This window comes from Anguilla anguilla, chromosome 19 (assembly GCF_013347855.1).
Source record: "Anguilla anguilla isolate fAngAng1 chromosome 19, fAngAng1.pri, whole genome shotgun sequence".
Classification (NCBI taxonomy): domain Eukaryota; kingdom Metazoa; phylum Chordata; class Actinopteri; order Anguilliformes; family Anguillidae; genus Anguilla; species Anguilla anguilla.
The window spans coordinates 9,120,044-9,147,052 of NC_049219.1; the positions used below are offsets into that span (position 1 = coordinate 9,120,044).

The window sequence follows — 27,009 nt, forward strand, 5'->3', positions numbered from 1 at the left end:
TAGACTACCCAAACTCTCTATCTTCTACCCCTACCTCCTATAGCCTACTCAAACTCTCTGTCCTCTACCCCCTATCCCCTATAGAATACTCTCTATCCTCTACCCCTATACCCTGCAGCCTACCCAAACTCTCTATCCTCTACCCCTATACCCTGCAGCCTACCCAAACTCTCTATCCTCTACCCCTATACCCTGCAGCCTACCCAAACTCTCTATCCTCTACCGCTACGCCCTTATAGCCTACCCAAACTCTCTATCCTCTACCCCTATACCCTGCAGCCTACCCAAACTCTCTATCCTCTACCGCTACGCCCTTATAGCCTACCCAAACTCTCTATCCTCTACCCCTATACCCTGCAGCCTACCCAAACTCTCTATCCTCTACCCCTATCTCCTATAGAATACTCTCTATCCTCTACCCCTATCCCCTATAGCCTATCCAAACTCTCTATCCTCTACCCCTATACCCTGCAGCCTACCCAAACTCTCTATCCTCTACCCCTATACCCTGCAGCCTACCCAAACTCTCTATCCTCTACCCCTATACCCTGCAGCCTACCCAAACTCTCTATCCTCTACCCCTATACCCTGCAGCCTACCCAAACTCTCTATCCTCTACCCCTATCTCCTATAGAATACTCTCTATCCTCTACCCCTATCCCCTATAGCCTATCCAAACTCTCTTTGAAGGTGAAATGTGTAGTTCTGAGGGACTCCCATGCACACACAGCTTTCTGGGATTTAATTTAATTTTAAGCTGTCATTCATCAGGGCCATCTTATTCCATCCATCATCCCATCCTTGCTGTGTTGCTGCTGTGTTTCTCTCTGAGTGTGTGGTGTTCTTGTGTGTGTGTTTGGAGGGTTCCATCAGCTCCACCGCCTTTCATCAGTCCAGACACCTTTCTTACTGATCGTCATGTTAAAAGTCCCTGCTCTGGTTGTCATGTTAAAAGTCCTCATTCTGGTGGTCATGTTAAAAGTCCCTGCTCTGGTTGTCATGTTAAAAGTCCTCATTCTGGTCGTCATGTTAAAAGTCCCTGCTCTGGTCATCACGTTAAAAGTCCCCATTCTGGTCGTCATGTTAAAAGTTCTCGCTCTGGCCGTCATATTAAAAGTCCATTCACTGTCCTCAGCTTCTGTTCAGCTGCTCTGACACAGCCATCCTAACCCAACACCGTCACCTCTGAAGGTCATCCATTCATCTTTACATAACAGACGTTGCCATTTCATGTCAGCCCATGTGAGCGAGCTACTTCTGTTCATCTGAAGTCACTTGACTCAAGAAGGCAGTCTGATTGGCTTTCAGAAGTACAAAACTGAACAAATGCACAGCCTGATTCACAGCTTGGCACATTTTATAGAAGTGGCGCGGCGGTTTCTTGCGGGGGGGGGGGGCGCACCCGCGTGCCATTAGACGGCGACGAGCCCGTTGCTGCGTCTTGTGCTAACCCGCGCCACGCCTGTGTGTGTGTGTGTGTGTGTGTGTGTGTGTGTCTCTTCTGTTCTTCCCGTTGCTTCAGACCGCCAGAGTGTGAGGCGGCCCACGAGGGGAACGCAAGGTACTTCCTTTCATCGCTCCCTAGTAATCATTAGTCCCATCAGACCGCCCTCCGAACGCCCTCACCCCGCGAAAAGCTTACGTCGCGGCTTTCGGGTTCCGGATCGGCCGCAGGCGTAGTCGCTGGCGGTCTGTTAAGGCGGAACTGCGAGAGTGCGAATGACGACGCGGAGCCTGCGTCCGTGAGGGCCGGTGGCAGGCCGGGCTGTTCTCACGTCACGCGTGGGTGTGAGTGAGGCTCTCGGAGCGGCCTGCCATAAACGCCTTGACGTGACTCGCAGCGAGCGTGAGGCAGAGCCTACCCGCTACCCCCCCCCCCACCCCCTTATTGTACTCTGTCCAGTACAGTATAGTGCCACTGTGCTGCCTGTGAACGTGCCCCCCCCCACCCCCCCAGCCCCCTGGTTTGGCTCTTTTTTAAAGCCTCTCTCTCTCCCCCCCATCAGTAAGTACAGTTTCTCTGTGGCCTACGCTACCCATAAGTCCTGGGGGCTGATCTCTCTCCCCCTCGCCATCAGTAAGAACAGTTACTCTGTGGCCTACGTTACCCATAAGTCCTGGGGGCTGATCTCTCTCCCCCTCGCCATCAGAAAGAACGGTTTCTCTGTGGCCTACGTTACCCATAAGTCCTGGGGGCTGATCTCTCTCCCCCTCGCCATCAGTAAGAACAGTTACTCTGTGGCCTACGTTACCCATAAGTCCTGGGGGCTGATCTCTCTCCCCCTCGCCATCAGTAAGAACAGTTACTCTGTGGCCTACGTTACCCATAAGTCCTGGCTGCTGATTTCTCTCCTTCTCCCCCCCCTCAGTAAGAACAGGTTCTCTGTGGCCTACGCTACCCAGAAGTCCTGGCTGCTGAACGCCACGGTGGAGGACAACATCACCTTTGGGAGCCCGTTCAACAAGCAGAGGTACACGCTCCTCCGCTCTGTGTGCCAACGAAAGGCAGTGTCATCGATAACTGGAGACAACCAATCCAAATGGAACGGCTCCACCCGTTGAACTGTTATCATGGATGAAGCAACGCTTATAGATGATAGTGAACCGGTGTTCAGCAAAGAACATGCAAGTGCTTCTCACGTCGTTTTTCATGCTAGTTAATTGTTTGTTTCTGTTTTCATGGACTCCACCCACACTGCAAACCAAAAATCTGCCTTTTAGTCTCATAATGAGATTTAACAAGACCAGGTCAAAACCTATTATGTGGCTGGACCTAACACACTTCATCCGGCCGACCAATGGTGTAACTTCATGAAATTGGCCGACCAATGATGTAACTTCATCACTCAGTCGCTCGGTCACAGACATTTGCGTTTATAGGGCTGGCCCCGCTCTTGCGGTCCAGCCAAAAATGTCATTGGTTTCTTTCAAGTAGTAAATGCTAGTTTCTTTTAAGTTAGTTTTTACTTGATGAATGAAATTGTCAAAACGTTTTTGTTTTAGCCGTGGCCTTCACTGGTTGACGTGTGGCCCTTTTTCAGATACAAGGTCGTCATAGACGCCTGCTCCCTCCAGCCCGACATCGACCTCCTCCCCTTCGGGGACCAGACCGAAATCGGAGAGAGGGTAAGAAAAAGAAATATTTGTTATTTGTTGGGTCCAGGCCTATGATATCAAAAAATGATTATGGACACAGTAACACAAGACTCTAATCTGTGACTCTCTGTACTCTCTGTATGTACACTCTGTACATCAGAAGATCACATGACACATTTTTCCAGAAACATTTTTTACAGTCATTTTGCACTTATCCAGAGCGACACACATTTTTACATAGCATTTACATTGCATCCATTTATACAGCTGGACATACAGACTGAAGCAATGCAGGTTAAGTGTTCTATGCGGGAATCGAACCTGTGACCTTTAGGTCACAAGGCCGGTTCCTTACCCGCTATACCACGCTGCCACCCAATGTCGTTTCAGGGGATCAACCTCAGCGGGGGCCAAAGGCAGAGGATCTGCGTGGCCCGAGCGCTCTACCAGAACACCAACATCGTCTTCCTGGTGAGATTCCGACCGTTCGCACCCAGGGCAAGGAGCTGGCTGGCAAGGGGGGAGTTTGAGTTCGCTGGGGAGGGCTATGAATTGGGGTGCTCACTTTGCTCCAGAGCGGGCGGGGGGAGAGGCCATGCAATGGGGGAGGTCAGAGTTTGGTGGGGGGGGGCTGCAAGCTGAGGGTTTTGGAGAGGGTGGTGGGGGGGGGGGGGCGGGGGCTGGTACCTGTGGCACAGATGACGGGATGGTTCCTTGCCCGCGTCCCAGCGGCTAAAACAGGGTCTGCCTGTCATTCTGTCGCCAGGACGACCCTTTCTCCGCCCTGGACATCCACCTGAGCGACCACCTGATGCAGGAGGGCATCCTAAAGTTCCTCCAGGACGACAAGAGGACAGTGGTGCTGGTGACCCACAAGCTGCAGTACCTAATCCATGCGGACTGGGTGAGTGAACAATATACTGAAAATATCCAGAAAACATACTGAAAATATATACTGAAAATATATACTGAAAACATTCTGAAAATATATCATCAAGGTATTGTATCCCTTCGAAATGTATGGCAAAATATACAGATTACTGCCATTTTTAGAGATTGGTACTTATATAAATATATATTTAAAAAATAAAAATATTGAAATATTAATACATATTTTAAAAGTACCCAAAGTGAAAAATTGTTCAGTTTAGCATACCTGAAGTGTAACACCACGGAGTTTAGTATCTGAACAGTATGGGCCCAGGTTGGCCGAGACCCTGTCCCGCGTGCAGCCCTTGGCATTTTGCGGCTCTGACTCTCGCTCGCTGGGTTTCAGATCATCGCCATGAAGGATGGATCTGTGCTGAGGGAGGGGACCCTGAAGGACATCCAGAACCACGACGTGGAGCTGTACGAGCACTGGAAGACCCTCATGAACCGGCAGGACTCTGAGCTGGAGAAGGTCAATAACCCCCCCACCACCACCCCGCGTTGAGACCATTACATTACATTACATTACAGGCATTTAGCAGACGCTCTTATCCAGAGCGACTTACACAACTTTTACATAGCATTTTACATTGTATCCATTTATACAGCTGGATATACACTGAAGCAATTCTGGTTAAGTACCTTGCTCAAGGGTACAACGGCAGTGTCCTTACCCAGGAATCGAACCTGCGACCTTTCGGTTACAAACCCAGTTCCTTACCCACTGTGCCACACTCCGTCCAGATACGCCATCTGTTATTGGCTGTTAAAACAGTTACTTCGGTAACTGTGTGGTACTCCAGTTAAAGGCATACTATACAGGATTTCTTCGCCTGTGTATACAAGCAAAGATAAAGTTATGAAGAGAATGTTCCCTGGACTTGTTCCAAACAAGTTCTGTCAAAGTCAGAAAAAGTAAACTTATCAGAATAAGACTCACTGGTAATGTCCTATGATGGTTATTTAGTCATAATTTAGACATGGAAAACAAAGAATATTAATTAATAGTTTTTAAGAATGTTCTGAATGTAAATTGAAATTCCAGATATTTTGACCATTGCTTACTTTCCCAATTTGAAAAAGAACAACGATCCACAATTGAATTCTATTCAATTATTCTGTTCAATTAAATTTTTAACTGAAATAACAAAACATCCCGTCCAAGACATTCTAACATTCTGAAATAACACTCAAAGGAAACCGGGACTTAATGCGCTGCCGATTATTCTAAGTTTGTGGGGAAAGTTCTGGAAACCGAAGCTTGAGAGTTGGGCTTTGCTGCCGTCTCAGACTACGTGTGGGCTTGTCGCCGTGTTGCAGGACACTGAGCCGGACAGCCAGACCGTGCTGGAGAGGAAGACTCTGAGAAGAGCCTTCTATTCCAGAGAGGCTAAAAACCAGATCGATGATGAAGATGAAGGTAAGATTATGACGAAGATTATGAAGGTAATGAGGCCCCCTGCCTTCCGGCTGATGCAAAATACCACCCAGAAGAAAGAGAGAGGTGTTGAGACTATAAGAGTCAGTGCCCAGCTAACACAAAGTGTTCTCACAATGTTCCTGGAATGTTTTGTCAATGTTATAACGTTGCCGCTAACGTTTTATGTTAGCTGAGATCCAAGCACGGCCAGCAAGCTCGTTCACTGCAGAAAAAGCTGCTTATGCGCATTTACCCAGGACTACAGCCCCGGTCATCTTGGGGATTTATTGAGCGACGGCCTTTTCCTCTTCCGTTCACCCAGAGGAGGAAGAGGAGGACGACGAAGACGACTCCCTGTCCACCACCACCAGCAGGCGGTCGAAGATCCCGTGGAAGGTGTGCTGGTGCTACCTCTCCTCCGGCGGCTTCCTGCTGGGCGCCATGATGATCTCGTCCAAGCTGCTCAAGCACTCCGTCATGGTCGCCATCGACTACTGGCTGGCGGCCTGGACCTCAGAAGCGGCGAACGGGACGGTCAGCTCCACGGTGAGGAACCCCCTCTTCTCCGTTTAAGGCTCTTTCCCCCCTTTCCCCCCCCCCTCACAGTTTGGACTGCCCAACAGCTTCTGGTCTGATACGGAAGTTAAAAAAAAAAAAAAAAAACACATCACTTTAAATATTGACGGTTTCTTTCTTCGAGCCTCAAAGGCAGATCGTGCAGTAACCTCAGTGTCACTCTCGATCTCCTGCTGTCCTTTCAACCACATGTCAACAGTCTCGTCAAAACATAATTTTTTCACCATAGAAATATTGCTCGCCTTCACTGTCCACCTGCACTGCTGAATGCTTAATTCATGCTTTTATTACCTCCCGTCTTGACCTCTGTAATTCTCTGCTCTACGGCCTCCTTACTGACTAAACTGCAACATGTCCAAAACTCTGCCGTGAGAATGTTAATTCACACTAGTACCCGGCAACACATCGCACCCACTTTAGAAGACCTACGCTGGCTTCCCATCAAAGCGCACAGAGTTTCAATTACAAAATTCTTTTGCTCACCTACAAAGCTCTCAATGACCTGCCCCCTCCCTACCTCACTCATCTGCTGACTGTGTACGCTCCCCCCCCCAGCACCCTCCACTCCACTAATACTGGCACTCTACTCACCATCCCAAAATTTGGTGGCAGAGCTTGTTGTTTGTTTATACTTTATTTTGTACTCCCTTCTCTTCTGTATTGCTGCCCTAGATGTATACATTTTCCCATCAGTATCTACTGTACTTACTATTTTCACCATTTTAACTGAAGTGACCTCTGGAAAGGCATTATAGAAGTACAATTTATTATTATTATTATTATTATATCACTTGCATCTTGATCTTCTAGTACTTTCACGTTACACTTGTATCTTGTATCTGTATGTATCTGAATAAAATGTCGTGTATAATCATTTTTGGGTGACCTGTGCCCCTGTACTCCCGCTGCGTCTCCCCAGCCCAAGTCCTACGTGCCGGTGTTCAGCGCCCTGTGCACGGCGGGCATCGTCCTGTGCCTCATCACCTCCCTCAGCGTTGAGCTGATGGGACTGTCGGCAGCCACCAGCCTCCACCACAACCTGCTCAACAAAATCATCCACGCCCCTATCAGGTACCCCCCCCCCCCTTCCCAGGACCCCACGCTTTCTAAGATCGTGTAGCGCAGCGGGTTTCGCTTGTTTAGGGCGTTGGCTGTATCGCTGGGGACGTGTTCTAGAGTGTTCCAGTCTTTCTGTTGCTTGTACAATGATGGGAGGAAGTTACTTGGTCTTTTTTTTGTGACGCGAGCGCCGTTTGATCTCTGTTTATAGATTCTTTGATGTCACCCCCCTTGGTCAAATTCTGAATCGCTTCTCCGCAGACACCAACATCATCGATCAGGTACGGTTGGGGGGATTCGTCCTTCCCCCTTTCACTGCAGCGATACTGTGGGAAAGGACAGCTTGTGGAGGAAGCCCTAACTGGCGTCATGTTTTAGCAGGACAGTTTCCAGGTCCTAGCACAGGCTTCCAGGAAGTGGGTTCTGGGAGCAAAGAGCATTTGGCTAAGTGGATGATAGAGAATGAGACTGAACGCTCAGTGAGTGACTGCAGATGAAAATGAGCTTTATAGCTAAATGTTGCACTCTTACGTAAACAGATGCATGCTAAATGCATAGCTATCCCCACAGTGACCTTTGAGAATGCAAGTCACAGTGGTGATGTGTGAGAGGTGATGTCACAGTGGTGATGTGTGAGAGGTGATGTCACAGTGGTGATGTGTGAGAGGTGATGCCACAGTGGTGATGTGTGAGAGGTGATGTCACAGTGGTGATACCTCAGATCTGACGTCGCCGTGGTGACTGTTCTTCCCGCCGTCCCTCAGCACATTCCCCCGACCCTGGAGTCCCTGACCCGCTCCACGCTGCTCTGCCTGTCCGCCCTGGGGGTCATCGCCTTCGTCACGCCCACCTTCCTCATCGCCCTGGTGCCCCTCATCGTGGCCTTCTACTTCATCCAGAAGTACTTCCGGGTGGCTTCAAAGTGAGAGCCAGGGCCCAGTGTGCAGTGCGGTCTGTGCTTTAAACCCTGAACGCTGCAGGTCTTATCGACCGCGAGTGAGCTTACTGTGTAATGCTGCGTTGTGCGTAGGAAAGTCAGTCTTGAGTACTGCAGAGAGAAAGACAGACCAGACAGCGCCTGGGTGCGTTTTTCCTGCAGCGAGGCTGTAACGCAGTGTGTGACGCGCTGTGTGACGCGCTGTGCGTCTGTGCTCAGGGACCTGCAGGACCTGGACGACTCCACCCAGCTGCCGCTCCTGTGCCACTTCTCCGAGACGGCCGAGGGGCTCACCACCATCCGGGCTTTCAAGTGAGTCCTTCCTTCCATCCTTCATTCCTTCCAACCTTCTATCCTTTCTTCCATCCTTCCTTCTTTCCATCCTTCCTTCCTCCATCGTTCTTCCATCCTTCTTTCCTTCCTTCCTTCCTCACTCCATCTCTCCTTCCTTCCTTCATCCTTCTTTCCTTTCTTTCTTCGTTATTCCATCCCCCCTTCCTTCCATCCTTCCTTCCACCCTTCCTTCCTCCCTGTCTCTGTCTGTCTGGGCACATGCAGAGAGGCTTACATTAATCCAGTATTAAACAGCCCACTCTTCACTCTCCCTCTTAAGACAGACGGTCTTTCCTATGCGTGTTATGACTGTCTCAGCTCAGGCAGTTAATAGGGGGGTCAGCACAACCTCCTCCAAACACCATTATCCCACTTTGGCTTTGCGTTTGAGTTTGGACGTGCTGTGAGGGCCCCGAGGTCAACCCTGAACAATCTCTCCCAACAGTGTGATAATACTGAACAACCTCAATAACCTGAACGCTGTGGTAATACTGAACAACCTCAATAACCTGAACGCTGAGATAACACTCAACAACCTCAATAACCTGAACACTGTGATAATACTGAACAACCTCAATAACCTGAACGCTGTGATAATACTGAACAACCTCAAAAACCTGAACACTGTGATAACACTCAACAACAAAGAACATTAACCTGAACACTGGCAATTGCATTGTACTCAGACAGTTTTTCTATGTTTCTTAAAAAAAAAAAAAAAAGGTTTTTGTAGTTTCTCTCATCTGCATTTCTGGACTCTATGTTCCACCTTGGACCCCCAGACATGAGGCTCGTTTCAAGCAGAGAATGCTGGAGCTGACAGACACCAACAACACAGCGTACCTGTTCCTCTCTGCTGCCAACCGCTGGCTGGAGGTCAGAACGGTAAGCAAATCATCATACCTCCCAGAATGCACACTGGTTAGTCCACCGTAGAAGTACTGGTAAAAGGAACAGATTAACTTCTGCCTTCTGCTCTTCCGTCGTGAGCAAATTATTCTGCTGGTGCTAAGCTAAGCGCTAATAGAAGTAATTAGTGCGTCTCTTGTTTTCTAAACACCAATACAGTGTTGAGCAGCACCAATGGTGTTTGCTGAGCATTAATACAGAGGCGAGAGTACTTCTTGTGTTTGCTAGACACTAACACAGAGGTAAGCAGCACTGGAGGTGTTTGCTAAGTGCGAATACAGGAAGGTCAACAATAATTCTGGCACTTAAGCGCTAACTGTATTCTCCGACTCTCTCTCTCTCTCTCTCTCCCTCTCAGGACTACCTGGGGTCGGTGATCGTGCTGACGGCCGCCGTCGCCTTCATCGCGGGCTTCGGGCAGAGGCTGAGCTCGGGCCTGGTGGGCCTGGGCCTGACCTACGCTCTCACCGTAAGCTCCTCGCCCTCCTCCCGTTGATGCGCCTTACGGAACGTTCTGTGAAACAGTTCGACACACGGACTTTTACATAAAAAATACTGCGCATTTTAACGGTCATTTATTTTACTTCACCTTCAAATAATGTCAACATAACCGTTAAACCATGGTAGCAAAATCTGAGGGGTAGCGCTTTTTTTCTGGGACTGGACAAAAACAGCACACTGGATACTGGGTAGGTTTTCCTAAGCGTGTAGGGTCAGTTTGTTGGGTCAGTCAGAACACCAGGTGTCCAGTGTGCTGTGCGATGTGTAACGTTGTAAAACAGTCGCTGGCTCGTTTGAAAGCGTCATCCGCAAAGGTCTGCCACAATTCCAGTTGGCACAGGGGCAAATCAAAATGGCGCGGTGACCGTTGCCAACTTGGAGCGAAAAGAACGGCCAAAAAAAAAAAAAAAGAAAACAAAACGACCACACAAGGCTGTCAACGTGCGAGCGTGCGGCGGTGTGGCGTCGGACGAGCACGTGAACCCGGGGTTCGAGTCCGGCCTGGCGGCTGGGTGCGTCACGGAGTCGGTCCTCGCCTACTCGCCGTTTTAGGCGTGTGCTTGTGAAGTCCAAGGGGCCCCGTCGGCTATTAACAGGACGCTAACGAGAAACGGGTAACGCGCGGTCACGCGGAAAAACAAAAAGAGGGCCGGACTGCCTTTGACCTTCAGATAGCCGTCCCATAATGCCACGGCTAAAGAAAAAAATAAAAAATTCTCAGCACGTGATTGGCTAAAATTATTCATCGTTCGATTCAGTTGGATGGACCGTTCACCTGCTGGGCCTTATACAACGTGCGCTAACCGTTGAGTGTTTCACCAAAATTTAATCCTCACCAGCTGAAAGACAAGCTTACGACTGTGAATCTTTGAGAGCCGTTTCCAAGCTACCGTTTGCCGTTCGTGGTAATTGTTGGATTTCTTTCCAGAATAACGCACCGCAGACTTCATGGAATAACGTCAGCGCAAAAACCCGTGTGCTTTCATCTGCTTCAGGTGACAAACTACCTGAACTGGGTGGTGAGGAACCTGGCTGACCTGGAAGTCCAGATGGCGGCCGTGAAGAAGGTCAACAGCTTCCTGAGCACCGAGTCGGAGAACTACGAGGGCTCGATGGGTAAAGGGCTTTCTGCTTTCCCAAACACGCCGTCTTCCCTGAGAGAGAGAGATCTCCAGGTCTCTGGTGATGGCTCATTCCAAGACAAAAAAAAAAAAAAAAAAAAAAACAGAGCCTGTTAATCCATCTGCTTTTTCTCGTGCACCATTTATAGAGTGGGACAGGACAACCTGACAAAAGCCCGTTTTTGGTTTCCAAACGCGAATGTTATCTTGCAGCAGGAGAGGGGGGGCGGGGGGGGCGGAACCCTAATGTTTCGTAGTTCTCTGTCCAAAGCAGTGGGGGTTTATGTGCACCGTTGCCATGGTGGCAGGATAAGAGAGAGAGAGAGAGAGAGAGAGGCACGTCAGAGGATGTAAACACATACCTTTGGTTGGGTGGGAAGGGGGGGGGCGAAGCCGGGGGCCCAGCACAGCAGGGACGTCTCGACGGTGGCGGCTGCCGTCGGATTGCCCGTCGTCCTCCATGACGCACCGGAAAAGCACTGCCAATAATGGCGGAAAAATCCGCTTGAATTTGAAAGCCGGCTCGTGTCCCACTGAAGCTGTGTGGCCCCCTGGTTTACAGTGTGATATAATTAGCTCTGTGTGGCCCCCTGGTTTACAGTGTGATATAATTAGCTCTGTATGGCCCCCAGTTTACAGTGTAATATAATTAGCTCTGTGTGGCTCCCTGGTTTACCATGTGATATAATTAGCTCTGTGTGGCCCCTGGTTTACAGTGTGATATAATTAGCTCTGTGTGGCTCCCTGGTTTACCATGTGATATAATTAGCTCTGTATGGCCCCTGGTTTACACAGTGTGATATAATTAGCTCTGTGTGGCTCCCTGGTTTACCATGTGATATAATTAGCTCTGTGTGGCCCCTGGTTTACAGTGTGATATAATTATCTCTGTGTGGCCCCTCAGATGCGTCCCAGGTGCCGGAGGACTGGCCCCAGCACGGGGAGATAAAGATCCAGGACCTGAGCGTGAGGTACGATCCCATGTTGAAGCCGGTCCTGAAGCACGTCAACGCCTACATCGTCCCCGGACAGAAGGTAGGCCACGCCCCTCGCGTCTGCAGATGTTACAGAACATTGCGTCACACACTCGCGTGCATCAAAACTCTAGTCGACTGCAAACCGTTTCAGGCATTTTAACAAAAAGAACAGTAACAATGCATTTCTGTAATGCAGCCATGAAAGTTGTGCATTTATACGGCTTCAATAAGAGGAAAAACCCTCCTCAGCCACTGCTGACATATGGCACCCACCTTGGTGATACATGGCGGCCATTTTGTGCCGGAACGCTCGCCCCCACATTAACTAAAATGGTGAGGGAGGGAAATAAATTTTTCAAAGTTGTTGACTGTGTTCCAGGTTAAAGCAGCTGATTTCAGTCTTTCTTAATTCTTTGTCCTCTCTGGCCTGCCTGATCTTTCCAGCCTGGCTCCTCTGGGCTGGGTGTCCAACAGAAACGTGGCCTCATGGAGTTACCAGCACTGTCATTCGGGGGGGGGGGGGGGGGGTGGTGACAGCCGAGCAGTGGTATTTTTAGGCATCCCGGGGTCCGCTTCGTGTTTCCTACGGCACAACCGTAGCTATGGCAGCAGTCACATGACGCAATATGGAGGAGAGGGAAGGCTTTTTTTTTTTTAATGAGAGGTAGATTATGGTGGTGAGAACTGGGGTGAAGTCAGTCTGAATGCTGTTAAATGTTGGGGGGGGGGGGGGGGGGGTCTGTCCAGTTGTGTATCAAACTGCCAGATGAGCGGGGAAACTGACTCATGATGGGCCCCCCCCCTCCTCTCTACTCTTCTTTCTCCCTTCATCTCTCGCTTTCTCTCTCTCTCTGTCTCTAGGTGGGCATCTGCGGACGCACAGGCAGTGGAAAATCCTCTCTCTCTCTGGCCTTCTTCAACATGGTGGACATGTTCGAAGGTTGGTGTCTGTGATTGGGTGCGCCTTCCGTGGGAGGGGCCAAGGTCCAGGGAGAGCCCTGGGGGGGCCCTGGGGGGGCCGTTCACGCCGAGGCGCACAGTTTGCGACGGCCGACGGAAACCGAGGTCCGCAGGCAACATTAGGGCCGCGTCCCAAACAGCCTCCTAACCACTGTGCCCTTAAAATAGGTACTGCCTACTAAACATACTGCATACTGTTTAGTACGCTATTTTCAAACGTACTGCGGAAGTTTCAAACAACGTCGTAAAAAAACAGCCCCGCCTTTTCCTTTCTGATTTATGGGACCCAAAGATGGCTCTGCCGCTTCCTCTCTGTGGGACCTCCTAAAAATTAGTTTACTTACTGAAGTGTGCTCCCAAATGCACTCCGTGAAAGCCTGGAAATAAACACATCATCCAGGGATTTTAAGTACACTACATTTAGAGAAAATTTCACCTACTTAACAACTTTCTCATGCAGCGTACTCAACTTATGTACTCACTAGTAGGCAAGTGAGCTGCTTCAGACATGGCCCAGGCCTCCGCAGCCATTATCACTGCCAAAAAGACTTTCTGTGACACGACAGCGTGCGGCCAGACCTCATGCAGTAGTCCGGTTGCTCGGAAACAGCCCTGAAGAGGGAGGAGAAGCACAGCTTGTCCTCAAAATTTTCAGTCAGTTAGATAAAGCAATGTGTACATAGCCGTTATCATTCACGCTAGCTTGGCCGGCTTTCCTTTGTTTGAGTAACGCGGTTTACAATAGCTGCCATTTTGGCAACTTGTCCGAAAAGTTAAACAGAGAGATTCTGACTGCAGTCTGGAGAGAGGAAGAGAACCGCAGTTTTAATTCAGCTCTGCTACTCGGGCCCAGACACTGGAGCCGGTTGAGTGGTAGTCCGCACACAGACGTCCTTCTGCACTGAAACTAACTCAGTTTCCTTTCGACTCTGATCCTGGAAATGACTTTTTGTGACTTGGCAGTCCTTACGCTTTACCCTGTCATGCCGCGTGTCCTGCTTGTTCCCGTCCGGGCGCTTAACGGTTTTAAAGGTCTGTTCTTATTCGCTTAGTCCACGGTCCACGCCAGTCAGACTCAGCAGATGCCGAACTTTGAAAATACTCCCTCGCACTTTTTCAACAAAAGCACTGGCCTCAGTCACATATTCCATGTTCTACAAATTACGAATTTGTAGAACTTCTGGCAGATTTCCCCTCGACACAGATGCCTCCTTATAAAGCCAAAACTTGAGATTTGTGGGGTCGTGGATTCGTTCCAGCGTTACCCACGAAGACATTGTCCTGCGGTAAGTGTCTTTGTGGGTAGCAAACAATTAGACTGCAGCCCAATATCCGATTACATCTTCCTAAAAAAAGAACAAGAGAGAAGGAACACTAAGTGCACAAAGAGAGGGAGGGAACATTTCTGGTGCCGTCACTGTTCGGCGTTTCATCAGGGATTTGGGCGTTGTTCAAACTATTCCGGGCTTGAGATTTCCGCACTCACGGTTCAGAAGGGGTTCAGTTCCCCCCCCCCCCCCCCCCCCACACCATACCCTGGGTGATCCAATCGCCTGTTGTGTGTCACCCTATGGAGCTACCGGCCACAGTCAATGGCATGGTCCTAGAGTCGTTTTTAAAATTGGGAGGTTGGTCGTCTTTATACATCCTGTGGCTCTTCTGGGTGCTACATGCTACAAGCTTAACTCTAAGGCTAACTCTTCGTCTACACCTGTTTTTGCACTTACCTCTAAAACTGACTCTACAACTGGTCTCCTAGCCATTTCTTACCTTTGAACCCATGCTACGCACACTCACTTCTGAGTCCCTCTGGATGACAGATGTCTGGTCCAGTAAATGCCCGATCGCATTTGCATGCGCAGTGCGTTTTAACGCGGTCTGGGCGGCCCGCTCGTGTTCCCCCCCGGCAGGAAAGATCGTCATCGACGGGATCGACATCTGCAAGCTGCCGCTGCAGACGCTGCGTTCGCGCCTCTCCATCATCCTGCAGGACCCCATCCTCTTCAGCGGCTCCATCCGGTAAGCCCCCCCACCCCCCTCCCCCCGACGCACGCACGCACGCACGCACGACGTAGCGCCCCGTCGTTATAGCGCCGTTCGTCCAATCGGGTTATGACATTTGCCATCAGCCGTAAACGGATTGCATTTATATAGCGCTTTCATCCAAAGTGCTTTACATTTGATGCCCCTCATTCACCAGAGCAATTAGGGGGTTAGGTGTCTCGCTCGGGGGACACTTCGACACGCCCAGGGCGGGGGGGATCGAGCCGGCAACCCTTCGACTGCCAGCCCTGTAATGGGCCCTCGTGGCTGGTCGCGGCGTTTTTACGCCGTGCTTATGGCAGTGTTACACAGGCTCTGTGTGGCGTACCGTCAAAGTGAAGCATTACTGAATCAACAGACAGACGGGCCCCCCGGGGGACAGCTTTGTTTGGGTCGAACACAGAGCTCCCCGGACGCTTAACACAAACAGACAAGGCCTCGGGCAATAAACAGAGGAGCTTCTCAGGGGACGGTGACTAACTGCCTGCAATACATGGTTTTAACCCTTTGAAGAGCCGGTTTTTTTGGAATGCTTTTTTTCTTCAAAATTCTAAGTCAGCGTTCTAGAACTCCATGGCTTTCAATTCAGCAGTAGCGATTGTCACATGAGCATTAGAATGTTCAGTTATTAACATCAATCTCAGCTTTATAAAAAATAAAAAAAAGCCCTCCTCTGTCATAATTTACTTTAATAACCAATAGCTCTCACGGTCCTGTAGACCAGCATGCTGAGAGCAGGCTGTACGGTGGATCCAAAACATGCTTTCAAAATTCGACTCACTCAGTATTATTATAACAGATTAAGGCCTCTTGTGTAAAAGTTTCCGAACGGAGACTTGTTTAAACTCACGCGCTCTGTGCTGTCAGATGTTCTCTTTGTTCTGTAGGGAATTTAAAAATACGTGGAGACGGGGACGACGACGTTGAGTATAAATGGGTCCAATCGTAAATCACCCTGACGGCGGTCGTGTGACCCCCCTGCAGGTTCAACCTGGACCCGGAGTGCAGCTGTACGGACGAGGGCCTGTGGGAGGCGCTGGAGATCGCGCAGCTGAAGAACATGGTGAAGGCTCTGCCTGGAGGGCTCGGTAACTCCTCCCCCTCTCGCCTTCGTGATTCCACCAAACCTTGCACCACCCCCCCCAACCCCCAACCCCCTTGGAACCAAAACCAGCACGACAACAAAAAAAAATCCCTGCAGCCAAATACTTACCCTGAATTGCTTTAGTTAAAATATCCAGCTGCACACATGGTATTTAGTCTGAGTAAGTTGCTCTGGACAAAAGCATCTGTTACGTGCCAAAATGTAAATGCCAAAGGAATCCCTGGCCTACAGTAACATCAGTGCCGGCACTACTTGGCTGTTAGTAGGGGGAATAACCTAGGGATAGGACCCTGGCGTCATCCAATAGCAAACTATGTACATGCGTGGTCATCTATGTCCCCTGCTGCCAGATCTGGAGAGTGAAGACCCAATCACACGCGTGCGGGTGCAAGACCCAGTAGCTGCGTTGTTTCTTTCTACACACGCACAAGCCACGCTCAGGTTACTGCAGGTTACCTCCCACTCGTCCCCTAGAAAGGAAGTGAGGAGGTCGTGCAGGTGGGGATTGGTTGGGGGGGGGGCCTGACCGGGTTCTCTGGCCTGTCCTGTCCAGATGCGGTGGTGACGGAGGGGGGAGAGAACTTCAGCGTGGGCCAGCGCCAGCTCTTCTGCCTGGCTCGAGCCTTCGTCCGCAAGAGCAGCATCCTCATCATGGACGAGGCCACCGCCTCCATCGACATGGCAACTGTGAGTGAGCGTTGCCCCCCCTCCCCAGCTGGATAATCTCGCCACATGGATACACAACAGCGCTTGTTACGAGTGGGTGGCAGTGTACTGTAGCGGGCAGGGAAATGGGGCTCAAAGGATTCAGGTTTTATTCCCAGCTCACTGCCATTTTGCCCAAGAGCAAGTCACTGGTCCTGACCTGCTGATAAAATGCATGTAAATACAGCTGTAGATAAGGTGCGGTAATCTGCCGCTGGAAGAGCTTCGTGTGGGCACGTCACATTGTCGGTCATTTTCGCCTTACAGGAGAACATTCTACAGAAGGTCGTCATGACGGCGTTCGCGGATCGCACGGTCGTGACCATCGCCGTAAGTCTCACCTCTTCGCTGCCTGTCCTGCGAAAATTCAGCACTTAGCAACCGGAGCGACCGTCAGTTCTGGAACTACGAAGGGAGAGGGAGATAGAAACCAGTGTGCTTGCCAAACCTTTTCAACTTTCTCAGCCTACTGTCTTGCTCTGAATCTGCTACTTGTGACGCTCTTCTTCGACTTCAACTCAAACCTATTTTTGCCCCTTTAAATCAGATCTATTTTCTCTATGCTCCCTGTCTATTTAACCGTTCCTTCGACGCAGTTTGTCGCTTGCGAAAGTTGTTTCTCAGGTTCTTGCCATGGGAGTAATTCACCCAACGCAAACACACGCCAGTCACAGCAAGTTTAAGGTCCCGGGGGACATATCTTAATGTCAAAATTGAAAATACTGCGCGCAGCGTAGACTTTCAGACCGATCCAGCAGCCAAAATGACTGAAAGCTCCCTTAAATTAGTCAAAATGTCAAAAAAAATAAATCACAAATGCTGCCTGGGCCAGGGCTGTCAGTTCATGGTCATACTTGGCGTAAGAACATCAGCGTAAAGGGAAATCCCTACGGCCTGCCCTCGCAGAAATCAAGCATGGTGAAAATACATGAAACGACGAACAGAGATCAACCACTGTCAGTAATACCACAGACCCTCGCCACACATGGGCATTGCTGAAATTATTGCCAGATATGTTCAGATATAGCAAAAAATAAATTATAATTTTCTAGTAAGTCACTGTAACGGCCTGAACCAGGGAATTAAAAAATAGATTTTGAGCGGGAAAATAACTTAAAATGACAATGAAACTCAAAAGAACCCAGCTACCCCCTCCCCCGTCAAGTCCATAGTTTAGCTTTTCCTGCTTTGCCATCCTTGCTGCTCTGTACTGTGCTATCATTCTCCTCCTCCTCCTCCTTCTCCTCCCTCCTCTCTCTCCTGTTGCAGCACCTGGTGTCCTCTATCTTGAAGGCGGAGCAGGTGTTAGTGTTCTCCTCGGGGATTTTAGTGGAGTGCGGCAGCGCGGCGAGCTTGCTAGCGCAGGAGAACAGCCTCTTCAGCGTCCTAGTGAGGACCCACATGTAGCCGCGGGGCCCCCCCCCCGCCCCCGGTCCGGCCCCCCTGGTTGGTACCGTCTCTGCTGAAGCCCCTCGTGTGGCCCTTGCGGTGGCTTACACACGGTCAGAGAATTGTGCGAATGTGCGCCCTCACTGTGTGTGGGTGTGTGTGCGTGTGCGTGTGCGTGTGCGTGTGCGTGTGCGTGTGCGTGCGTGCGTGCGTGAGGACGTTTCGCGTCTTTGATGCGTCCCAAGTGCGTCGTGAACTGGGCAGCGTATGTGTGTGTGTGTGTGCGTGTGTGTGTGTGTGTGTGTGTGTGAGGACGTTTCGCGTCTTTGATGCGTCCCAAGTGTGTCGTGAACTGGGCAGCGTAGGAAGAGGAAAGCCATCGAACACTTGTTTCGGGATGTCAGATTGCTGTCATCGGCTTGTTACTGCCCTAATGCTGTGATGTTTCTGCTTTGCTGTGTGTGTGTGTGTGTGTGTGCGTGTGTGTATGCATGCGTGCTTGTGTCCGTGTGTGTGTGCGCGTGTGTATGCGTGCGTGCGTGCGTGCGTGCTTGTGTCCGTGTGTGTGTATGCGCACACGTGCGTACTGCCGCAGCATCGAGTCCACACCATCCTGACCGCTGACCTGGTGATTGTGATGAAGCGTGGGAACATCCTGGAATACGACAAGCCGGAGACCCTGCTGGAGCAGGAGGACGGCGTGTTCGCCTCCTTCGTCAGGGCCGACATGTAGACCCCCCAACCTCCCAAACCCCCCCCCCCCCCACCCCCCACCCCCCATGGCCCGTCCGTCTCCCGGCTCCTGGATGCGCCAGACGTCTCCAGCCTCCTGCTCTCTCTACGCGCCGATGGCCGAACCGAAAGCGAAGCTGTTCGCAACTCACGCGACCCCGAGAAAGCCAAAAAAAAAAAAAAATTTTTTAAACCTCTGTGCTCGACTCAGAGACACTAACTGAGCCATCTATCCAGTGAAGGAACACGGACATTTTGTATTGAAAGTATAACTTTAAAGGTCTTTAATTTCTTTTTTTTTTGTTTGTTTTGTTTATCATATCTATGTTATCGTTATGCGCTGGCTAAATAGCCTATAATTTATCCGATGCAATAAGCAAGTGTCTAGGTAGACTGGGACAATCGCCGTATGAGATTGCTGGAACCGTGGGCTACGCAGACTGACCTGGAAAGTGTCTGTTTATCTGTCTGGCTGACGCGCAGGGCTCGCTGTAATCACAAGGGACGGAGCGTTTGCGTACGCCGCGGTTCCCCGAGATAGGAGCACGCGCCAACGTCTGCTTAATCGCCCGACGGGAAGCCCAGCCAGCCGACGGGATTTTTTTAACGGCCTTCGCCGAAGAAACCGGACGCATCGGCTGCCAAAGTCCCAGGCCGATTCGGGCCGCGTTCAGACCGTTCGCGATTATCTAACGCGCGTCTCATTGTAATCAGTTACGAAACAAAAAAGGGTTTCACTCACTCGCGATTTATTAACGGCAAAAAAAAAAAAAAAAAAAAACGTAAATCGATATTATCAAAATATCGGTCACCCGCGTTCGATTAGGATTGGGGGTTCGATTCTCAGCGGATGTGATTCACGTGTGGGAGCGCAGATCGGATGTCTTCGCAATAGTGTCCTCCCCGCTCCCCCCTCCCCCCTCCCCCCCCCCCAACATCGCATCTTTTTTTGCACGTGTCTGACATATCTGAACCCACAGGGCCTCAGTCCATGAACTGTCCGACAAAAACAGGCCGGCAGATCTGGGCCAGGTACGTGACTGTCCAAACGCAGGTCTCAGACCTGAGGGGGATGTTTCGTAACCTTTCACCTCGACGCGGACTCTGAGAGAGTCATGCGGGTAAATTCACTCTGCCCTTACAGTAACTGAATATGGCTACAACACCACTATAACACATCAAGAGGTTTCTGTGCCTGCCCGGTGCTTGTGCAGTCTTTGTGCCAATAAGCACAGAACTTAACACTGTAAAGCTTTTAAGTTCCGCACTCGAAGGTAAAACATAAAAATGAAGACGATAAAAATCTGTCCAGAAGAGACAGAACGGTTAACTTCCTGTGGTGTCATACTGATGTTGGGGGGGGGGGGGGGGGGGGGGGGGGAGCTGGACCTGCTGTTATTTCTCAAATGTCTTGACAGCTCTGGCGATTTCGAGTCGAGTGCTAGGCACCGGCTAACAAGGATGAGTTCTGCCCCCCCCCCCGCCCCCCTGCCCCCCTGCCCCCGTTTCCCTGGTTTGGATTTTTGCCTTTATAAGGTCGCGAATCCCCCGGGGGTCGGGCTCCATCCCTCCCGCTCCAGCGAGCCACCCGTTTACGGACGGGGGGCACCGGCGCCGTCCCGTCCAAAAAGCCCGGGCCCGCCTCCCTCGGAGGAACCCTCCAGTGGGCGAGAGCATCGAGATCGACCCCGCCGCTAATACTAAATGCCACCGGGGCTCCTGAAAATCATCTACTCGCTAGTTCTTTTTGCAAGACAATGTAGACAGCCTGTCGGCGGGGAACCTTGCCATTGCTGGTAGATTTGAAATATGTCCTCTTAATATGCGTGGGCGCCAGGAGTGTGCGCAACACACTTATTACATTATAACCACAGGAATTATTCTTGCTTTCTCCTCAAATGTATTCTTTTTTTTTTTGTCATTTTCTTTTGACTCTCACAATACTCTGACAACTATGCAAACTTTGGCAATGTGTCGGCTACTGCAAAAAAAAAAAAAAAAAACATATCTTGGCAATGAAAGTGTTAAAAACGGAAGCGAAAGCTGAATTGTCAAAATGGTTCCTGTCTGTTGATGGAAGAAAGGGCAGCTGTTGAAAAAGCTTCAGCGGCTTTTAATTCGGACGAGGGTGGCAGTGGCACTGTACCCTCCGTACAGCAGAAACACCTACGACCTCAGCATTGTTCTCGTGTCAGAGCACAGAACACAGCTAGACTGCCACTTTAGTCTGGGTTTTTTTTTCTTTCTTGACTTAAATTGAACTGTACGTGTCTTAACTGTAAATATGTAATTACTCCGTGTGACCTTTTTGAACAAAGCATTTATCTGAACAATATCTTGCGTGCCTCCTTTTTACACTTCATAATAAAAAAATTGCTGTGGGTCAATATTCTGGAGTTTTATTTTGGTGATAATTCATTCCGTCCACCCATCCATTATCTATACCCGCTTATCCTGGGCAGGGTCCCTGGGATTGTGCTGGAGCCTATCCCAGCATGCATTGGGCCAGAGGCAGGAACACACCCAGGACAGGCCGCCAATCTATCACAGGGCGCACACACCATTTGTGATAATTCTTCCGGAAGTAAAATATTTAAGTTGCCCTTTAGACGTATGCCATTTCCTCTCTCAGACTCTTAATTATGCTTATTAAGAAACACTTTTTATGCAATTTTATGTAGGCCTATCTGTAATATAGAATGTTTGGGTTTCAAGCTGAATCGGATTAAGGTGTCTACGTGCAGTGCAAAATCATTTAAATGCAATGCAATTATTACTGCATGCGGTTTTTAAAGCATATCTTAAGAAAGTACACAGTATTTTTTCAGAATTAGCAGGGACTGACGGCTGATATTCGTCAGCTGTTGAAGCACAGTCTAGATTTTTTTTTGGCTAACTCGAGACCGAACATATACTAGGGCCCCATCGTTTGCTCATGGACGCCACCTGCTGAACAGCCGTAAATTATGACTTGCCTTTATTGTTATAGATGTATTTCTTCTATACCCTGTATAATTTTTTTTTGTTTTTAAATCACAAGACATATACTAAGAAACATGAAATAAGGTATCTCAATTCGAGAAAAGTTTTGTCTTACATAATAAATAGTAGGCTAATCTCCCATTAAAAAAAAAATATGTTTAAGTTTGTTTCCCCCAATTCACGTAAATAACACAGTTTAAATATGTGATGTTAATACTTTATTAGCGAATTCGGAGAGATTCCTCGCTGAGAATTGATATTTCATAAGCCTAAGGTATCCCGCCCATGATCTGTACGTCAAAAGAACTGGAGGGCAGTCGGGACAATTTCACGGACTCGTCGGCTGCCTCAAACTCTTTTGAAAGCGTCCTGTGGAGTTCATTTCGGGAATGGAAGTTAAGGATAAATACCTTCATGAGGCAGTTCTTTTTATATATCAGTAATGCCGGTTATCCAACTGATGCAAAGCAAAACAATTAAAAACATAAAATGATACTGAATAATTATTTCGGAAAAGGTATTTTTATATTCCAGCCGTTTTTCGCGTTGGATTTATTCTGCGCGTCAGTTATTAAAATTAAATTACAGGCCAGTTTATGAGAGACGACTACAACCCTCGATATGGAAATTTGAGTTAAGTAAGTTTTGTATTGTGGTTATTAACTGGTGTAACGGTTAAAAAACTTTTTGTAAAAAAAAAAAAAAAAAAAGATGCTGGCTAGGAAGAGCATCATCCCCGAAGAGTTCGCGCTGCCGGGGCTCGCGTCTCGGGTGCCGCGCAAGCCCGTATTCAGGGACCGGGTCAACAAAGCCCGCTTTATCGCCAAAAACGGCTCCTGCAACTTGGCGCACAAGAACATCCGCGAGCAAGGAAGGTTTCTTCAAGATGTCTTCACCACGCTGGTTGATCTGAAATGGCGCTTCACGTTGGTGATATTCACCATGACATTCCTGTGCAGCTGGCTTCTCTTCGGCATGGGGTGGTGGCTGGTAGCGTTCGCGCACGGAGACATGGATCCGCACCGCGAGAGCGGCATCGAGCAGTGGTGTGTCACTAATGTCAAGTGAGTATAATTCTGTAAAAATTAAAATAGATAAATTAAATTTGTGTGTGGCTTCCAGGTTCCCTTAAATAACATTGAGCTAATTTACGGCCAATACTTGAGGTGCAAAAAGTTGAGAAAAGTAAAACGTAAAGTTGCGCGCCTGTGGTTTTGTTGGAACGGGATTAACAATTCGGACAGTACCTATGTAGTAGGCTATTTGTCTCGAGCTTCGAGCTTTGTCTCAAAGTTCAATGCCGTTTAAACAATTGTCTCAACAATGTCCAGATCGTCTACACAAAAGTAAACGTAAATGCAAGAGGCCTCTGACATATACGTGGGACTTTAATTCTCAAATTCAACAATTAATTTTTACAATATATATATTTTTAAAATATTTTTTAATGATATTTGAGCATTTTTTTTATGTAATTGCCTACTCCAGGTGGGTGCTTTTATATGATTTATGAGTCCCACTGACGTGAAATTCCTCCATTCAAGAGCTATGAGTCCTAGAAAAGTAGGCCTACTATAATAACAATAACAATAAAAGTAATAATAATTAGTTATTATTTTATTCAAACACTAGAGATTGGGATATCAGCAACTTGTACAACAACTTTCTGCCTCCAGACCTTAAAATGAATCTGTTCATATGTACAGCACCTGGAAACAAAAAATCATGGTACTAGCTACTTCGGAGTTACCTGATGTTTTTTTTTTTTAATTTTTTTATTTTGGATAAAGCACAAACCCCCGAATGCCCACCGGATACCTAAAAAATCTTATATCTTCTGGGGGGTTTCTCAGAAAAAAAATAGGTCCCTGGAGAGTAATTGGCTTGGTGTGAAGAATTTTTTTAAATTTATAAGTACTGTCCAAAATAGTATAATGTGGCCAGGGTTAATTTATAGTTTGAATGGACTTCAAATCAGCTTTTTGGCAAAGGTGTACTAAACTGCAGTACCCCCCAGTAACCACCGGAGTTTCCTAGCTTCAGGGGGAATGTCAATCCTGCATGGGTGGGCCCCGCTGTCTGACATCAAATCTGGATTGCACAGGGCTGTTGCTTTTATTCAGCGGCTCCTGCCGGCCAATCACACACCAGCAAGTTTGCCTGTTTTGCAGAGCGTTAAAGATGCTTTGTGGTCTACATTGTGTGCATTTACGCATGCGTGAACTGGTCACTACGGGAACCCTCTCTGTTCCCCCCCCCGCAGGTCCTTCACTTCCGCGTTCCTGTTCTCCATCGAGGTGCAGGTGACCATCGGGTTCGGCGGCCGCATGATCACGGAGCAGTGCCCGACCGCCATCGCGGTCCTGATCCTGCAGAACATCGTGGGCCTGATCATCAACGCCATCATGCTGGGCTGCATCTTCATGAAGACGGCGCAGTCGCACCGCCGTGCCGAGACCCTCATCTTCAGCCGCCACGCCGTCATCGCCGTGCGCAACAACCGCCTGTGCTTCATGTTCCGCGTGGGCGACCTGCGCAAGAGCATGATCATCGGCGCCACCGTGCGCCTGCAGGTGGTGCGCAAGACCACCACGCCCGAGGGCGAGGTCATCCCCATCCACCAGATCGACATCCACACGGAGAGCGCCGTCACCAGCAACAGCATCTTCCTGCTGGCGCCGCTCATCATCTGCCACGTCATCGACCGCGACAGCCCGCTCTACGACCTCTCCGCCATGGAGCTGCAGTGCAGCGACCTGGAGGTGATCGTCATCCTGGAGGGCGTGGTGGAGACCACCGGCATCACCACGCAGGCCCGCACCTCCTACGTCACCGAGGAGATCCAGTGGGGCCACCGCTTCGTGCCCATCGTCACCGAGGAGGACGGGGTGTACTCCGTCGACTACTCCAAGTTCGGGAACACCGTCAAGGTGACCACGCCGCGGTGCAGCGCCCGGGAGCTGGACGAGAAGCCCTCCATCCTCATCCAGACCCTGCAGAAGAGCGAGCTCTCGCACCAGAACTCGCTCCGCAAGCGCAACTCCATGCGCCGCAACAACTCGGTGCGGAAGACCGGCTCCATGCGCCGCAGCAACTCGGCCCTGATGGTGCCCAAGGTGCAGTTCCTCACGCCGGACGGGAGCCAGAACATGGCCGTCACCTGACGGCAGGCATGGCGCCCCCTGGTGGCGCTGTGCTGCCTGGCGTCCTTCGGGGCTCCTCGCAGTCCTTTGGCCCTTCTAGAACTTTCCCTCTTCCTTCTCCCCTTCGGTTTCCTCCGTGTTAATGGCTAGGCGGGTTAGGTTTTAGAGTTGCCGAGCCGATTTTTGCCGCTCCCTCAAGTCCGATCAGGCCCTGGAATGCTCGCTCGGTGCTGTTGTGCCAAGCGGCCGAAAGGGGGGCCAATACTAGCCCAGTGAAGGATGGGCTCCCCCTCTATAGCCAGATTCTTACAGAGATTTCATCCCATAGGGGAGTTTTTCCTCGCCACAGTTTGAGTGTTTTTTTTTTTTTTTTTTTTTTTCCATTGGCCTGGTTTTTTTTTCGGTTTCCTCTGTAAAGCGTCTTTGTGACAGTGTCTCTGTACAAACCATATATAATTGAATTGGCTTGACCAAGGGCCTCGTGGGTTTGCTTTGGAACACAAACGCTGTAACCCATGACGATCCCTTTAATATTAGGAGTGGTGACACCCGGTCCCAGGTGGCCTTGGGGTCCCAGGTCGCTCCTGTTCCCACCTCAAAAATCAGCATCCAGTCAAGACCCAAAAAGAGAACAAGCTCACTGTGTAAACAGCTAATTTAGCTGAACAACAAAGTGCAGAGTAACAACTTTAAAACCTGCAGTGGGTGTCCAGGCCAGGGCATGTGGATAGAGAGGATTAAATTACATCCCACATATAATCCTCAGTCCTCCTTAAACTTTACTGATTCTTTGTACATTAATTTTTCAAGAAGAAAGAAAGTACATGATATATTACATTTGGCAGATGCTTTTATCCAAAGCGACGTATAATAAGTGCATACCGAAGGTCATTGAAACTAAAAAACAGTTCAGATAAGGTACAATACTCATTAGGTCCAGTTCACACGGTAAGCATAGGCTAGGATAGAAAGTTATGGTAAGTCAAACTAGGAGGCATGACAACGAGCTGCAACATCAAGATAACGGTACAAGTGCAATATAAGTGCTATGTGGAGGTACAAGTGTAACGCGAAAGTGCTACACAAACAAATTAGAAGGATACAAGTAATAAGAGCTATTCTAGATTGGGAGTGCCCTGCAGAGTAGTGATAGTTAGTCCAGGTACAGTCTGAAGAGATGCATTTTCAGCCCACGTCAGAAGAAGGGCAATGACTGAGAGGAACAGGAAGTTCATTCCACCATCGGGGAGCTAGAGTGGAGAAGCTCCGTGGTAGGGACGAGCGAGAACCATTCAACCAGATGGCAAGGAGAGCGAGTCGCCTGTCTTTGTCTGTTTTATGTTTATCATTAATAATACTATTATCCACTGGTAGTACTTGTAAGGAGTAAAACACATACACACTATACCAATGTAACATGATATAGAAATAATATTAATCAAAATAGGCAATTTTAAGTCTGTAATTGTAAGCTGTTTATTTACTTCAGCTCTGAATGTTTTTGTCTAGCGTTTAAACAAGTCAACAGTTTTCATAATGTGTAAAACAAAATCTTGAAATGTGTCATCTATCTAAAAATCGAACCGTTTTGCCAAAATAATTCATGGCACAGAAAAACTTGAACCTATTTGACAATATTCTAAAAACCATTGCAATAATTATCGTTTGAGAGAAATGTACAGTTTCTGATCGCTGCGATCTAAGTTCATGCAACTGACAATGTATGTTGTTACATGCTTTTACATGATAAAATAGCATCTTTCGGATTTCCACAAAACTATTCTTATTTCTATGTCATGAAAAATAAATATTATTCTTGTATTTAACAAACGTACATAGATATCTTAACCTTTTTTTTTTTGGTACTTTCTATTAATTCAAACACAAGTACTTGAGATCTCCTAGTTTCCCATGAACTATCAATGAACTGACGTAAGGACAGCAGCTGGTTCTCATTAAAAGGAACGCAGCAAGAACCATCAACAGGGCAGAGACTGCTTGTGTTTTCTGTGGTGGAAAAACCCAAAGGCAACTGTACAATGTAGAATCTAAAACTTTGCGTGTGAATAAAGAGAAATGAATAAAAGCGAG

The 27,009-nt window shown here is 48.9% G+C and overlaps 2 protein-coding genes across 6 annotated transcripts in view; both read left to right on the forward strand.

The window, feature by feature from the left end:
* Positions 1-18,818, forward strand: part of abcc9 (ATP-binding cassette, sub-family C (CFTR/MRP), member 9) — a 37,561-nt gene extending 18,743 nt beyond the window's left edge. For 2 of the 5 annotated variants that reach the window (XM_035402265.1, XM_035402267.1), the window contains 22 exons: positions 1,523-1,561; positions 2,370-2,471; positions 3,042-3,126; positions 3,487-3,567; positions 3,863-4,000; positions 4,373-4,498; positions 5,347-5,446; positions 5,769-5,992; positions 6,942-7,093; positions 7,293-7,362; positions 7,846-8,003; positions 8,238-8,330; positions 9,134-9,236; positions 9,619-9,729; positions 10,757-10,877; positions 11,787-11,917; positions 12,721-12,799; positions 14,730-14,838; positions 15,847-15,950; positions 16,521-16,654; positions 16,940-17,002; positions 18,657-18,818. In XM_035402265.1, coding sequence (XP_035258156.1) covers positions 1,523-1,561; positions 2,370-2,471; positions 3,042-3,126; positions 3,487-3,567; positions 3,863-4,000; positions 4,373-4,498; positions 5,347-5,446; positions 5,769-5,992; positions 6,942-7,093; positions 7,293-7,362; positions 7,846-8,003; positions 8,238-8,330; positions 9,134-9,236; positions 9,619-9,729; positions 10,757-10,877; positions 11,787-11,917; positions 12,721-12,799; positions 14,730-14,838; positions 15,847-15,950; positions 16,521-16,654; positions 16,940-17,002; positions 18,657-18,794 — 2,461 coding nt within the window. In that variant the 3' untranslated portion in view covers positions 18,795-18,818. Of the gene's footprint in view, positions 1-1,522; positions 1,562-2,369; positions 2,472-3,041; positions 3,127-3,486; positions 3,568-3,862; positions 4,001-4,372; positions 4,499-5,346; positions 5,447-5,768; positions 5,993-6,941; positions 7,094-7,292; positions 7,363-7,845; positions 8,004-8,237; positions 8,331-9,133; positions 9,237-9,618; positions 9,730-10,756; positions 10,878-11,786; positions 11,918-12,720; positions 12,800-14,729; positions 14,839-15,846; positions 15,951-16,520; positions 16,655-16,939; positions 17,003-17,941; positions 18,119-18,656 lie in introns of all 5 variants that reach the window. The other 3 variants (XM_035402266.1, XM_035402269.1, XM_035402268.1) reach the window with 3 other exon arrangements.
* Positions 18,819-22,486: 3,668 nt separating this feature from the next.
* On the forward strand, positions 22,487-27,008 carry kcnj8 (potassium inwardly rectifying channel subfamily J member 8). The gene is made up of 2 exons (XM_035402359.1): positions 22,487-22,839; positions 24,039-27,008. Exons 1-2 carry the CDS (start codon positions 22,487-22,489, stop codon positions 24,937-24,939), a joined length of 1,254 nt encoding a protein of 417 aa, XP_035258250.1. The 3' UTR covers positions 24,940-27,008.
* Position 27,009: the final 1 nt, after the last annotated feature.

Excerpts from the sequence above, each read along its gene's own strand:
- kcnj8 (XM_035402359.1), top strand. The coding sequence starts at position 22,487 with ATGCTGGCTAGGAAGAGCATCATCCCCGAAGAGTTCGCGCTGCCGGGG. Across the intron at positions 22,840-24,038 it reads TGGTGTGTCACTAATGTCAA|GTCCTTCACTTCCGCGTTCC; the intron begins GTGAGTATAATT and ends CCCCCCCCGCAG.